At 30.4% G+C, this 13,973-nt stretch overlaps 2 protein-coding genes across 3 annotated transcripts; one reads left to right on the top strand and one right to left on the bottom strand.

The window, feature by feature from the left end:
* Nucleotides 1-3,365: 3,365 nt before the first annotated feature.
* Nucleotides 3,366-5,550, top strand: LOC105203183. 2 transcript variants are annotated; one of them, XM_039446521.1, is made up of 6 exons: nucleotides 3,383-3,576; nucleotides 3,680-3,724; nucleotides 4,617-4,695; nucleotides 4,897-4,994; nucleotides 5,074-5,176; nucleotides 5,313-5,550. In XM_039446521.1, exons 1-6 carry the CDS (start codon nucleotides 3,511-3,513, stop codon nucleotides 5,381-5,383), a joined length of 462 nt encoding a protein of 153 aa, XP_039302455.1. In that variant the 5' UTR covers nucleotides 3,383-3,510; the 3' UTR covers nucleotides 5,384-5,550. The 2 variants fall into 2 exon arrangements, with proteins under 2 accessions (XP_039302453.1, XP_039302455.1); XM_039446519.1 differs by lacking the exon at nucleotides 5,313-5,550 and having other exon boundaries at nucleotides 3,366-3,576; nucleotides 5,074-5,306.
* A 5,230-nt stretch (nucleotides 5,551-10,780) lies between these two features.
* Nucleotides 10,781-12,577, bottom strand: LOC120357432. Its single transcript, XM_039447637.1, has 2 exons — nucleotides 12,269-12,577; nucleotides 10,781-11,831 (listed from the first exon to the last, which is right to left on the bottom strand). Exons 1-2 carry the CDS (start codon nucleotides 12,575-12,577, stop codon nucleotides 11,505-11,507), a joined length of 636 nt encoding a protein of 211 aa, XP_039303571.1. The 3' UTR covers nucleotides 10,781-11,504.
* Between the last annotated feature and the right edge of the window lie 1,396 nt (nucleotides 12,578-13,973).

The following is a 13,973-nucleotide window of genomic DNA, read 5'->3' as shown; positions in this document are numbered from 1 at the left end:
TTTTCATGGATAAAACCGGCCAAGCAAACGTAAGCTACACATGCGCACTGTTGAGCAGTTACTCACAAGAGAGAGAGGCAACTATAATTTTTTTTCTCACTTCCTCTGGACATATTTTTCTTTCGAGAATAATAGGCATTTTCCTTCCATGTCTATATGTTCTAAGGGAAAAACCACATGGGTCCTTTTGAAAGCCCTTGAGACCCTTAAGTAAATTGAGTATAATCCATTAGTAATCCTTGAGGTTTAGTACATTAAATAGGCGGTGTATGCCGGGTATATATATTCCTCAAAAAAATAAATTTAAGAGAGTTGTGGCGCCTGAACTTTGTCTGCCGGCGGCGTTTTTATTGATATCTACGCACGAATTAAGTCCCAGAACATGTGGAAGGAACCTTTGAATACCTATCCCCGCTAACGTTTAATCAAGAATGATACATAGACATAAGAATTGTCTATGTATATTAATATTGTAATTATTAAATAATAAATAAAATTAAAATTAATTCATAATTTTTAGTTAGATTCTACTATTCCCAATCAGTAGACAATGTTTTTTTAAATATTTAAAATACACAACAATAAATATTTAAAAAATATTGTTTGCTGATGCGATTTTTAATACTAAAAAATTTTATATAAATTTAATAAAAAAAGTAAAATTTTACAAATTTTTATCATAATAATTAATAAACATTTTCAAAATATTTACCATAACATTTATCATAATAATTAATAAACATTTTCAAAATATTTATTATAATATTTATCATAATAATTAATAAACGTGTTCAAAACATTTACCATAATATTTATCATAAATATTTTTGAAACGTTTATGATAAATATTTATGATCAGTCCAATCTATGGCCATAAAAACATTTATTAAATGTTTATGATAAATGTTTATAAAGTATTAAAATAAATATTATAAATATTTAGTAAATGTTTTATAAATATTTTGTTGCTATTTGGGCAATTATATTTATTATGATGTCAAATAGAAAATAGCATATTAAAATTTCTTATACATAACTTCTAAATAAATGAATTTAAATAAAACAAAATAATAAAATCACTTTTAAAACGTTTATAAAAATGAACCAAAACTATTGTTAATTTCTTCTTGACAGTCAAAATAAATAATAAAAATAATTTTAGTTTATTTTCAAATAAAATTATAATTATTTTAAAATAATATTTTGTTTTATCTTAATTCGCTTTATTGATAAACAATCTGCTAGAAATTTCAACGTGTTATTTTTTAATTATAACATGACAATTTAATATTTCTACTACGATGACTATTAAGATGTCTTAAAAGAGATCCTAAAGTGAAACAAATTACCAACATTTTTTCATTTAAAAATATTTTTATCTAGTAAGTTAATATATTAACATTAAGTTAATATATTAATATTAACTATAATAAGTAATTAAAATATATTAATTAAAATAAATTATTTTCTTAGTGATTTACGGTTTCATGAAAACCGTATCAGCTTTCAATGCTCTATCAAATAAATACAGAACTTATGATTGTGGGTCAATCACTGACGGAATTTATAAATTAAAAGTACAAATTACAAATTATGATCCAGTAGATAATATTAATTTTGAAAAAAGTCAAAAAAATGGAAGTAAAATGATGATACTGTGCTGTAACCATGCGTGCTTTTTTCTTTCGCGCATTCGTAAAAAACGTACAATGCTGTGAGAGAGGATCAAAAGAGATTAAGTAATTTGCTAGAAAGTATATTAAAAATTATAGATTATTATGAAAAACAGAAATTATTTTTCATGGATAAAGAGAAAAAGTTATTTTTTGCTTGTAGTCAACTGACTAGTACCTCGCTTTTTAAAAGCATAAGAAATAATATATAATATTAAGCGTAAATTGTAAGGAGACGTTTTATCTCTTTACAACCTCTATGAAGCTAGCGAAATCAAATCGGCAGAATCAAATAAAACTTAGTGGAATATTTAGTACTCATTTTGTACTAATTTGTATCATAAAAAATAATTTTGTACCCTATGCCGTTTCGAAGAAATTTGTGATCTTGCTAGATTCATATGAAGCCAGCAAAACAAAAAAAAAAATTAAAAAATAAAAATAAAGTAGATATAATTAGTACTGATTTTGTACTACTGCAGATAAATTAATAATATAAGTTTAATTAATATAATCAGCTTTAAAACAATTTACACCTTTATATTCTAGACCAACTTGAAGAATAAAGTACACTTTTCCCTCAGCAGAATCGAACGACATTATTTTTACTCGATGCGTAATAATTTCTACTACCAAAATGTGCAATTTAAGAATTTGTACCCTTGATTTGCACATTTTGGTAGTACACATTATCAAGCATCGAGCAAAAATAGTGTCGTTTGATTCTGCTAAGAAAACAGAAGACATTTAAGATATTACTACCAAAAATTGTCCTACCATAAATCACATTTGTCGTAATTTTTGCCGCGCTTCGCTACGCTCTTTCAATTCACTTTATAAGGTTAAGGTAGTGCGATTGCCAGTTGCTATCGTCAAAGTTAAAAGTTGGCCAACTCTCGTTTGGCAACCGCGACACTCTCTTGTCAGCGGAAATAGCGCTAGTTGCCATTCTTTGCAACTGGCGACGGAGCGTTTTCAACTCATTGTAGAACAGCATTTATCGAACATTTATGCGAAAAAACGCAAAACATCGTATAACGCAACGTTACATAACGTTAGCAAGATATGACTCTCAAGTGTTTTTTTCATTTGCGATTGATATTGAATCGATATATCAGGTGCATACAATCGTGTTCCATAAACATATATGCTATTATCGTACACTGTCGCATGTGATTCAGCGTACACATCTTATAAGAATGTGTGTAAAGCTGGCATATCATTTGGTGGAAACTCACTAAACATTGACAGTTCTGGGTTTATTTTGAATAGTTCTACAGTTCCTGATAGATAAAACAAATAGTTCTGGCTTTTAAAGCGAAAAAAACGCATAGGACAAAGTGAGACGCCATGTTCACGCTGCGTCTCAGTTTGTCCTGTGTAATTTTCCAGACCCAATTCTAGCATTTTAAAAGATCTATAGTTCTAGATGAGTTCTAGAAAGAGTTCTAGCGTTTATAGGAATAAATCGGTAAAACGGTGTCGCTGATTTATTGATTTGTTACGTAAGACGATCAATAATTTCACGATTTGGGCTGTTGTTTACGCACTTTATTATCGCGCATCGGATGTTATCGTTATCATTTAACTGATATACAGAGTATTTAGTTGATTACATCTTTTGCTATAAGAATCTTAAATAAAGTATCGAACCAAAAAAGAAAAATAATAAAAAAATGAATTTATTGTTTTCCCCTTCCATTCTTTAAATCTGCATATAAAATGCGCAACAACGCACCCGCGTTGAAGTCGCATGTTTTAAAAGTCGAAACGTTCACGGGACACTCAGTCACAGTTTTGTCACACTAATAAGAACATCATCGTGATAAAATCGAAAATGCATCATAGTGCAAGTACTCATGCTATTGCTATCTTTATGTCGGTAATATATATCCTCTTTGTGGTAAGATTGCATCTAATAATTTGTTTACTTTTTATTTGTTTATTTTCCTGCAAAATTATGAAACTTATTTTTTTATTTACATAGTCTTCATTATTTATTTCAGGTTGTTATTATTACTCGTTTCAAAGAGACATACTTGTCTGAAAATGTAAGTGAATCATTGTCAAATAGTAAAAAATAATATTTATAAAATGTTCATAACTGTTCACGTCTTTCTTAAAATTAAAATAAATTTTTGTAATCAATTAATGAGTAAAAATAGTCAAATATAGACAAGACAAGATCTATTATATCTCGGATTAAAAATGTTAAATCCAAATTAATTTCAAATGTAGTTAGAAAACTATACATGATTAGTTGATCAATTTACATTCCTTTTTGAACAAGATATCAAGATTCGGATTCAACTGACAATCGATATTGTACTTATATTTCTCATATGACATAGTTTAGTTATAGGGTTGCCAAAATCTAGAAAAGAACAAAATTAATATTATATTCAGAGTCTTTAATTAAATTATTGTTTTACTGTATTTTATTCTACGCTTAAAACTATTCGTCAAAACTTCAATGTCTTCGTAATTTTTAAAATTTTTAATTGCATATTGCTTCTTTCGCGACATACTCGTATTTAGTTTTCACGGAATGTATGGAAACATTTTTTCGATTAAAGCATATATTGGTGATCCAAGAGAAGATTCTGATGCATATGTGAAAATATAATTAAAAGAGATTTAAACCGTTCGCAACGAATAAATTAATATTGATTAAACAGCAGATTAGATAGCAATCAATCAATCGACTTAACAACCGAAACTCGTCACAACGCCGCGTTCGCACTTGGCGAAACGAAATCTTGCATTCTCGCGAACGCGTCCTGCACGCGTCCTGTGTGCAATATGAAATGCTTATTTATCTCATCGTGATTCTGGTTCCACACATAATACGTATTTCAAATATTTAAAAATGCGTTAATGTATTAATTACTAAATATAACATTACAGTGTAACTAGTAATATTTAAATATTATTTAATTGTAGAGTCCATTCACAGAGAAGGAAACAGAAAAATTAAGAGGCTACAGAACATTATGTATGAACAAATATGATGTTGATACGAGTGAGTAAAGAATAAATTAATTGCATATATATATATATATATATATATATACAGTGTAGCTATGTGTGTATATATATATATATATATATATATATATGTATACACGTGTGCCTGTGTGCGTTTACGCGCGCGCACATGTGTGTGTGTGTGTGTGATTAAAATAGTAAAATGAATAATTAGATTATTTAATTTGAATTTCAGCAATAATTAAAAAAGCAAAGGAAATGGAAAACATAATTGATTATATTGACGAAAGACTTGTTTCCTATGTTATTTGTTTATATAAAAACTGGGGAATTGTAAGTGACTCGTTCTATTCTAATGATTCTATTAAGAAAATATATTGATAACAAATTAATTTCTCTATGTGTATTCCAGATAAATGCAGATGGACACATTGACTGGAAGGTAACTCTTTCTATGTTGCCAGGTGTACCACAAAAAGTATTCAATGAAATATACAGTGCATGCAATCGTACCAGTAAGCATAACATAATTTTAAGAATGATCAAGATAGATTTTTATCCGTATACAGAACTCTGTGATTACATAATTTTTATTCTCTCAAACATTTTTCTCATTAAAGTATAATATAAAATATTAAAATATTGTTTCAGCTGGTACGGATTATGAAAGAGGATACGAGTTATTTAAGTGCTTCTTACAAAACGAAGTAGATCTTCTATAAAATAAATCTATTTATTAATCTCGATTAATACAATAGATTATTTATAATCAGATCTATTGTAAAACGGATTGAAGTATTAAAAATATTGCACATTTATACAACAATATTAAGTATTATTAAAAAAATAAAAATACATGTCGCTTTGATATAAAATAAAATCTCATTTTCCCCATTAAACTCTCCATAAATATGCTACTCACAAAAAAATCGATATTATTACTTAAGAAAAGTAATTATAGTATTTTTATCCTTTTTCTTTAATAGTTGAGAAAGATTATCAATATCAAGTATTTTCACTTTGTTTTTTGGATTATATTTCTTAATAAAAATAAAACTATAGAAACAAATACAAATTAGAAAGTGTCTCCTCTTAGATGTTATAACAAAGTGTAAACACAGTGTAATACCGTTTTAAATTCCGCAGTAATTAACTTTTTCGTATCTTATAAGATAAGCAGAAATAAGTTTTGATGTCTGAAAAGTGTTCTCTATTTTTTGTTGACGAGTATATATTATTTTGGAATTGGAATAAATTCGAATCATCTGAAGCGCGAAATCGAAAATGTCAAAATAAATTTACCCTTATCCATTTTAATTCATTTTTGTTTGCTCGGGAACTTCTAAGAATTCTCATATACATTAACTTACATTTTGTACAGATGATTCTGTGAAAGTAAAAGAAATATAAAGCCTACAATGCTTACTATAATTTTACAAAAATATTTACCTCTACGTTAGTTAGATTTTATCGATATAAAATTAAACGAAAGTGACAATACATTATAAAGTCTATAAAAAACATTTTTAGGAAAGTAAAAGTAAATTAACTTTAAAAGTAAAATTAAAAGTAAAGGTAAACGCAGTAAGCCACATTAAAGGTTGACAAAATAAATGCGCTATTAAGCACACACAAAAAAAATGAATTCTTAAAAAGTACAAATATGCTTTAACTCAAGAATATTTTATGCTTAAAATAGCGTCAGGAATAAATTATCTTCGATAAAAAATAAATTACTCTTAAAACAAAATGGAAAGATATTCTGGAAAACGGATTTTAGAGAATATTTCAAGAATAATGGTTTGCGCCCGTTCAACATTAAATATGCTTGCATTAGGATTATTTTTTCTTCGCCTTTCGTCAACTTACGCTGGTGCGTAGTACAAAAATGACTAGCCATCTGAATTTGCACGAGTATCGAGGCAAGTTCAAGACTCTTTTCGCACTCCTTTCTAAATATTTGTGCATTATGACCAATGATTGTTCGAAAAACGGTAACGTAAACTTAAATTAAATAAAAATTAGCAAGTAAAACTAAATTTAGTAAACTAATCTGAACTTAAACTAAACTGAACTGAACAACACTAACAACAAGTTAGTCTAGAAAGTAAACCTAAAATTAAGTTAAAATTAAACTGAACTCAAATTAAGCGTAATAATAAATAAATAATTTATAAATAATGTGTAGTATTATTTGTTTTCTAAAACCGCAATTAAGTTATTATAAAACATTCCGCGATTCTTTCACATTTTGTCAAACTAACTTTTTATAAAGAAACGATGCGAAAAATTATCTTTCTAATTCTTTTCTAACCGTACGAACAGAGATTATACGGCAGAAAAGAATCTAAAGATATTTTTGTAAATTACTGATAAAATTTAATTAAACAGTAATTAATTATTTATTTTGAATATTAACAATAGTATTTTCAATGCTTGAAACAAATAACCAATCACTAGTCAATTTAATACTGTAGAAGAACTATTACAGAATTATATTAATTATATATAATTATTATATAAGTATAAATTTTTTTAAAATATTGAGTTTTAATAATTAAATATAGAGTAAACAAATTATTATAAAATAACAGATACGTATTAATTAATATAATCAAATCAAGCATTGAATAAACGATATTTACGTAAACGTAATAATCATTTAAATGATACTTATCTTATAAGTTATAAATATAACATCTCAGACAGCACACAATATTTAAAAAAACTTTGCTATAAAAAAATAAAATATTTAAAATATTTATTTATTTAAAATATATTATTATCGCTTTTCAAATAATCATTGGTCGTAATGCACGAATATTTAGAAAGGAGCGCGTGTCTTGATAGTCTAGCCTTGATACTCGTGCAAATTCAGATGGCTAGGCATTTCTGTTCTCGTGTGTATGTATGTGTACATACATACATACATACATACATACATACATACATGCATACAAACGGGCGGATCTACTGTAGTGGATTCGCGCTTTTATTACACGAGCGCGTTTATTACATTAATATTATTTCTAAGTTGTTTTGTCATTTTTCATATTACATTTTTATTTCTTCTTAGAATTTTTCCGGCCAGAAATGTTTCAGTTTTTAGTTGAAGTATTTCCGAGACATTTACGAAAAATATTGATACTCTATGATTATTCGTTTATAAATTCCTAAAGAATTATAATTTAGGAAAAGAGACAACTTGAAAAGAATATTTTATCACTGTGCTATCTCGGATAGCACAGTGATAAAATATCCGAGATAGCACAGTGAAATATTCGATGATTTACAGCGTGGCTGTACAAGTATGAAATATAATTTTAGAATACAAAATAATTATATGTATCTGAATAGAATTACAAAACCGGTTTTGATTTCGATTTTCTACAGAGATCCTTTTCGGTTGATGGCCTTCATCTTCCCAGATATTCGATGCGTTCCGAGTCACGCATGAAGCGCGTAGATTGCATGAAAAATAAAATAACAACTTTGTTTTTAAACAAAGAAGAAATCGCGAGAGCAACAGAAGATAAAATTATGTGTTTAGATTTAGAGTGACGTCTCAATTATCGTCGCAAATTTACAGAATTTACAACGAGAGCAAGAGTCCAAGGGACAAAGTGACACACAAATACAAAAATAAATAATTAAATAAATAAAATTACTAATAAAATCGATAAAAAAATGAAAATAAATACGTATAGATGTTAATTGAAGCCCATAGAAATAAGAAGTGATCGGAAGGCCATGATCCCCGCTATTTCTTGACCTTTATCTCGTTATAACGGCTTGACGAACAATTTTTTTACCATTTGACTTTCATCCATTCTTGCAAAGAAACGAGGAATAGTGGAGACCATGGCTTTCCGATCATTTTTATTCTTATGGGCTTTAATTAACATCAACCTATTATACGTTTAATTGACACCTCTTAAACGCTCTTGACAGTGGCGTAAATACCGGGGGTGCAGTGGGTACGGTGCACACGGGCCCGGGGCTATAATGGGGCCCGCAAAATTCGTAAAAAAAACTCGTAGACTTATATAGAGCCAGCGTTCTATAAAAATTGTCCGCGTCTTCTAAAGGACGTCTATACTGTGTCATTCCGCCGATCTAGCGGGGAACCTATTGTTAGAGCCGTTAGCGCGCGTTTCCAGCCTTCTTTAAAGTCACTAGATTTATAAAGTACCGCCATTTTGGCTCCAACATGCGGCACATTTAAAACGTGCATATGTGTATAAATATATTTAAATAAGAAAGAAAATTATAAATTATATAAATTAATTTTATTTACAATGGTTCTTATTCACATATGATTTTATTGCAACGCTTTTACTAATATATGTGTTCAATATGCGTTAATATTATATATGCGTATTCTATATGCGTTAATATTAATATTTTTTTTTTAAGATAAAATAGATGCGTGCTATAATAAATGTTTTGATAAGTTTAAAAACAATATTGTGGCAAGATGGCACAAAGTCTGTACAACAATTATTTAAAAATATTTCAATAAAGTCTAAAGCTTTTAATTTATTCGAATTTAGGCATGTTTTTAAACGTTTAATATCGTTTTATTTCTCAGAGTATAACAATAACACAACAAATCTAACGCATCTCACGGTAAATAATTGTACTTAATGTGTAGATACATACATTATGAAAGTGTGCACTCTTTACACTTTCCGACGCCATTTTGGCTCCAAATCCTTATACATTAGGTTTGTTTTCTGTTCCTGCACTAGACTGCACTGGAACGTTCCTTCTTGCTTTTGCTAACTTTGAAACATCTATCTATTTCATTTTAAGTGTACACTTATTTAGAGAGTTCAGGAACAGAAAACAAACGGATTGAGTCTTATGAATTGCGGTACTTTATTAATCTAGTGAGTTTAGCCTTCTTTAGAGTCCCTAAAAGTCCCTAGAGAGTCTGGACATCTCCCCCTAAAATGTGAGCGATGAATACGTCAGTGTATGTACGTGAGCTTTATGTGTGTATACGTTTATCATTGTGTGCACTGTATCCGTCGTACGGGTTGTATGCTGTTGTTGCATTAGCTAAAGAGGATTAAACAGGATTCTGTATTGGTGCTGCCATTTTAGACGTACAGTCACGTGCATCCAATCACGTAGAACGATGTCCAGACTCTCTACTTCTAGGAACACTAGCCTTCTTCTGTACAGGGTGTTACGTTCACATACATGTCGGTCTAACTGGTTGCCTACTCGTACAGGCGCGCATGGTGGTTCACAACTGCGTACGCTTGCAGGGCATGTCGGCAATATCACTCCCATCACTCTTTTTCGGAAATGATCACTAACAAATCTTCCCTCTACAATATTTATTTTGATATATTAATAATTTATTATTAAATTGATATTCAATGTAATAAATCAATATAAACATTATACAATTCTTCATATAGCGCGTGGCAAAATTCCGGAACGGTCAAATATTTCGAAAATAAAGTATTATCAAGAAAAATGTTTTAGATAAAAGTTGTATGGTTTGGAGAGGGATAAATAATGGTAAAATTAATTTTTGACAAAACTAAAGTTTTTAACATTATATAGAGGTTATCGGCATTTTTCAAGAGAATTATGTTATATTTACACATAATATATATTTCTTATTTTGTATAAGTATTGTAAGCTGAAACTGTCGAAAAATAAATAGTTTACTAGATATTTTACACTTTATTCTGGCACATTTCGACATAAAGTATAAGATATCTCATAAATTATTCAGTTTTTCGTAATTATATCTTAATACTTTTATGCGTAGTTATTTAAATAGTGTGTAGTACTAAAATTACGAAACATTTATTTCAATAGACTTCAACATTAATCGGTTAAAATGGAAGCCACAGTGACAAGGTATGAAAATAAATTTTATGAAATAATAAATGTGATAAACAAGGTTTAGTAATATATGTGAATGTCTCCTATTTTGATGTAAATTTGTCGAAAGCGCAGGTATGAGATAAATCAATAGTCAGTAACATAAATATTAAATGTGGTAATCGATAACTTTATAATAATATTATAATAATATTAGGTAGACGTGTTTGCGATTCTTAATATTAGGGATAGTCAATAACTTGATTAATATTTTTATAACATTTATAAACTTTATTGATGTATGAATTGACAAATATGTTGCTTATTTATGGCGAATGCCATAAAAATCAAAGAGGAGTCGCAGCTCTCTATGCGGAACGTTATCCTGATAAGCCACACCCTGGACACGGGTTTTTTCAATCGCTATTTGCTAGTCTTTGTAGGCATGGGACATTGCATGCCTCAACACGTCGATTGAACGTTACATCCAGATCAGCGGAAACAGTTAATGTTATAAGAGAGGCTCTCGTTGCCAATTCGCACACCAGTACGAGAAGTATTGCGTAATATAAATTTCTAATGATTTTTAAAGTATGTGCTCAAAATACCCCCCATTTTGTTCCGCACATAATGCAATTCTCCTCATGAAACTTCCTCGCACGTTTCTTAACATTACAGGCGTTACTGTTTGACTCGCTTCTCGTATCTTAGCAATCAAATCATCTCTACTGCGTGGTAATGTTTGATACACTATATCGCGTATGTAGCCCCATAAAAAAAAATCCATTGGCGTAAGATCAGGAGAGCGTGGAGGCCATTCTTGAAGAGGGCTGTGGATGCTTATCCATCTATTACGATATTGCCGATTTAAAAAATCACGAGCGAGAAGGGACGTATGTGCTGGGTGTCCATCTTGCTGGAAAATCATGTTTGGTATCTCAGCACCTGTTGGTTGGTAAAACTGATTTAGTTGAGATAGTTCGCATAACATTTTTATTAATCGATTAGGTGATTTACTTTTAAAATATCATCACCTAATAAACCTGGCAATATTTCCTTCAGGAAAGCGGAATATACTTGTCCCGTAATTGTCACATTTTCCGGAAAGAAATGCGGCCCGATCACTCGATCATCCAAAATTCCCATCCACACATTAATGTGGAATTGTCCTTGGATGTGCATTTCCTTTCGGCAATGAGGATTTTCCTCCGCATAATGATGTTCGTTATGCGTGTTTATTCGCCCATCACTGCGGAAAGTGCACTCATCTGTCCAAAGGATTCTCCTCAAGAAATGATCGTTAGCGATGTTATTTATGTCAACCTGATACAAAAAATTTTATTAAAAAATTATTATTTTCAATCGTACACAGAAAAAAAATTATTATTAAATCAAGATTCTTTGCATATAACATCTTTATGCAAGTATATAGATCTTCTTGGAAGAAATTATAATCTTGAACAGACATAATTTATGTCTGTTCAAGATTATAATTTCTTCCAAGAAGATCTATATACTTGCATAACGATGTTATATACTTGCTTATATGTGAAACAAAGAATCTTGATTTAATAATAATTTTTTTTCTGTGTAGTAAGAAACGATAGCCATCAATTGGTAATACATCATCTTGCTCTTACTTGTTCTGATAACCAATCGCAAAAAGCTACTCAGCGAGGCAAATCATGAGGAAATAATCTTTGTGTTGTGTGCCTCTTAAATGGATGCCATTTAAGATCATGCTTGATGATTCTGTGCACTGTGACATGATTCATTTGTAAATCCTGTGCAATACTTCTCGTACTTGTGTGCGGATTGGCAACGACAGCATCTCTGACAGCATTAATTGTTTCCGCTGATCTGGCTGCAACGTGCAATCGAGGTGTTGGGGCATGTAACGTACCATGCCTACAAAGCCTTGCAAATAGCGATTGAAAAAACCCGTGTCCAGGGTGTTGCTTATCAGGATAACGTTCCGCATACAGGGCTGCAGCTCGCCTTTGATTTCTATGACATTCGCCAAAAATAAGCAACATGTTTGCTAATTCCTCGTTGCTATACCGCTCCATCGTCAAGCACACAGAAACGTGACTCTTCACCAGCTGTTTAAACAAATGCTATCGATGTTTCGCGAACGAAATATATGTCGATAAGTAAAAATTACTGGGCCCGGTATTTTACTTATCGACATATATTTCATCTGCGAAACATTGACAGCATTTATTTTAAACGAAATATATGAGATCCTCAAGATCTGCGTCGCCGAGAAGCTTTTTGCGAGTGGTTGTCAGAGCAAGTAAGAGCAAGATGTATGCCAATTAATGGTTTTCTCACTACGATTGAAAATAACGATTTTTTATAAAATAGCTTAAAAATCACATTTCAAGTGTTTACAGCTTAAAAAATTCTTAAAAAATTAAAGTATTAAAGATATCGTGGGATGATAGTTTATAGTTTAACAATTTTCTTGACGTTTTCAAGTATCTTACATAATCGAAATAATTTTTTGTATCAGGTTGACATAAACAACGTCGCTGAGAATAATTTTTTAAGAAGAATTCTGTGGACAGACGAGTGCACTTTCCGCAGTGATGGACAAATTAACAGACGTAATGAACATCATTATGCGGAAGAAAATCCTCATTGCCGAAAGGAAACGCACATCCAAGGACAATTCCACATTAATGTGTGGATGGGAAATTTGGATGATCGAGTGATCGGGCCGCATTTCTTTCCGGAAAATGTGACAATTACGGAACAAGTTTATTCCGATTTCCTGGAGGAAATATTGCCCGTTTTGTTAGGTGACGTTGCTGCTATGCCGAACATAATTTCTTAACAAGATCCGGGCATCCCGCATACACGTCTCTTCTCGCTCGTACGGTTTTAAACCGTGAATATCAACTGAGATGGATAGGCATTCACAGCCCATGTCAGGAATGGCCTCCGCGCTCTCCTGATCTTACGCCAATGGACTCTTTTTTATGGGGCTACATGCGTGACATCATTTATCAAACATTGCCACGCGATAGAAATGACTTAATTGCAAAAATACGAGAAGCGAGTCAGAGAATTACACCTGAAATGTTGAGAAACGTTCGAGGAAGCATCATGAGGAGAATCGCGTTATGTGCGGAAGAAAACGGGGGATATTTCGAACACCTACTGTAAAAACAATTATTAGAAATTTATGTTCATCAATAAAGTTTATAAATGTTATAAAAATATTAATCAAGTTATTGACTATCCCTAATATTAAGAATCGCAAACACGTCTACCTAATATTATTATAATATTATTATAAAGTTATCGATTACCACATTTAATATTTATGTTACTGACTATTGATTTATCTCATACCTGCGCTTTCGACAAATTTACATCAAAATAGGAGACATTCACATATATTACTAAACCTTGTTTATCACATTTATTATTTCATAAAATTTATTTTCATACCTTGTC

This window comes from Solenopsis invicta, chromosome 3 (genome assembly GCF_016802725.1).
Source record: "Solenopsis invicta isolate M01_SB chromosome 3, UNIL_Sinv_3.0, whole genome shotgun sequence".
Lineage (NCBI taxonomy): Eukaryota > Metazoa > Arthropoda > Insecta > Hymenoptera > Formicidae > Solenopsis > Solenopsis invicta.
The sequence above is the reverse complement of the archived record's forward strand: the minus strand, read 5'-3'. Positions and strand labels throughout refer to the sequence as shown.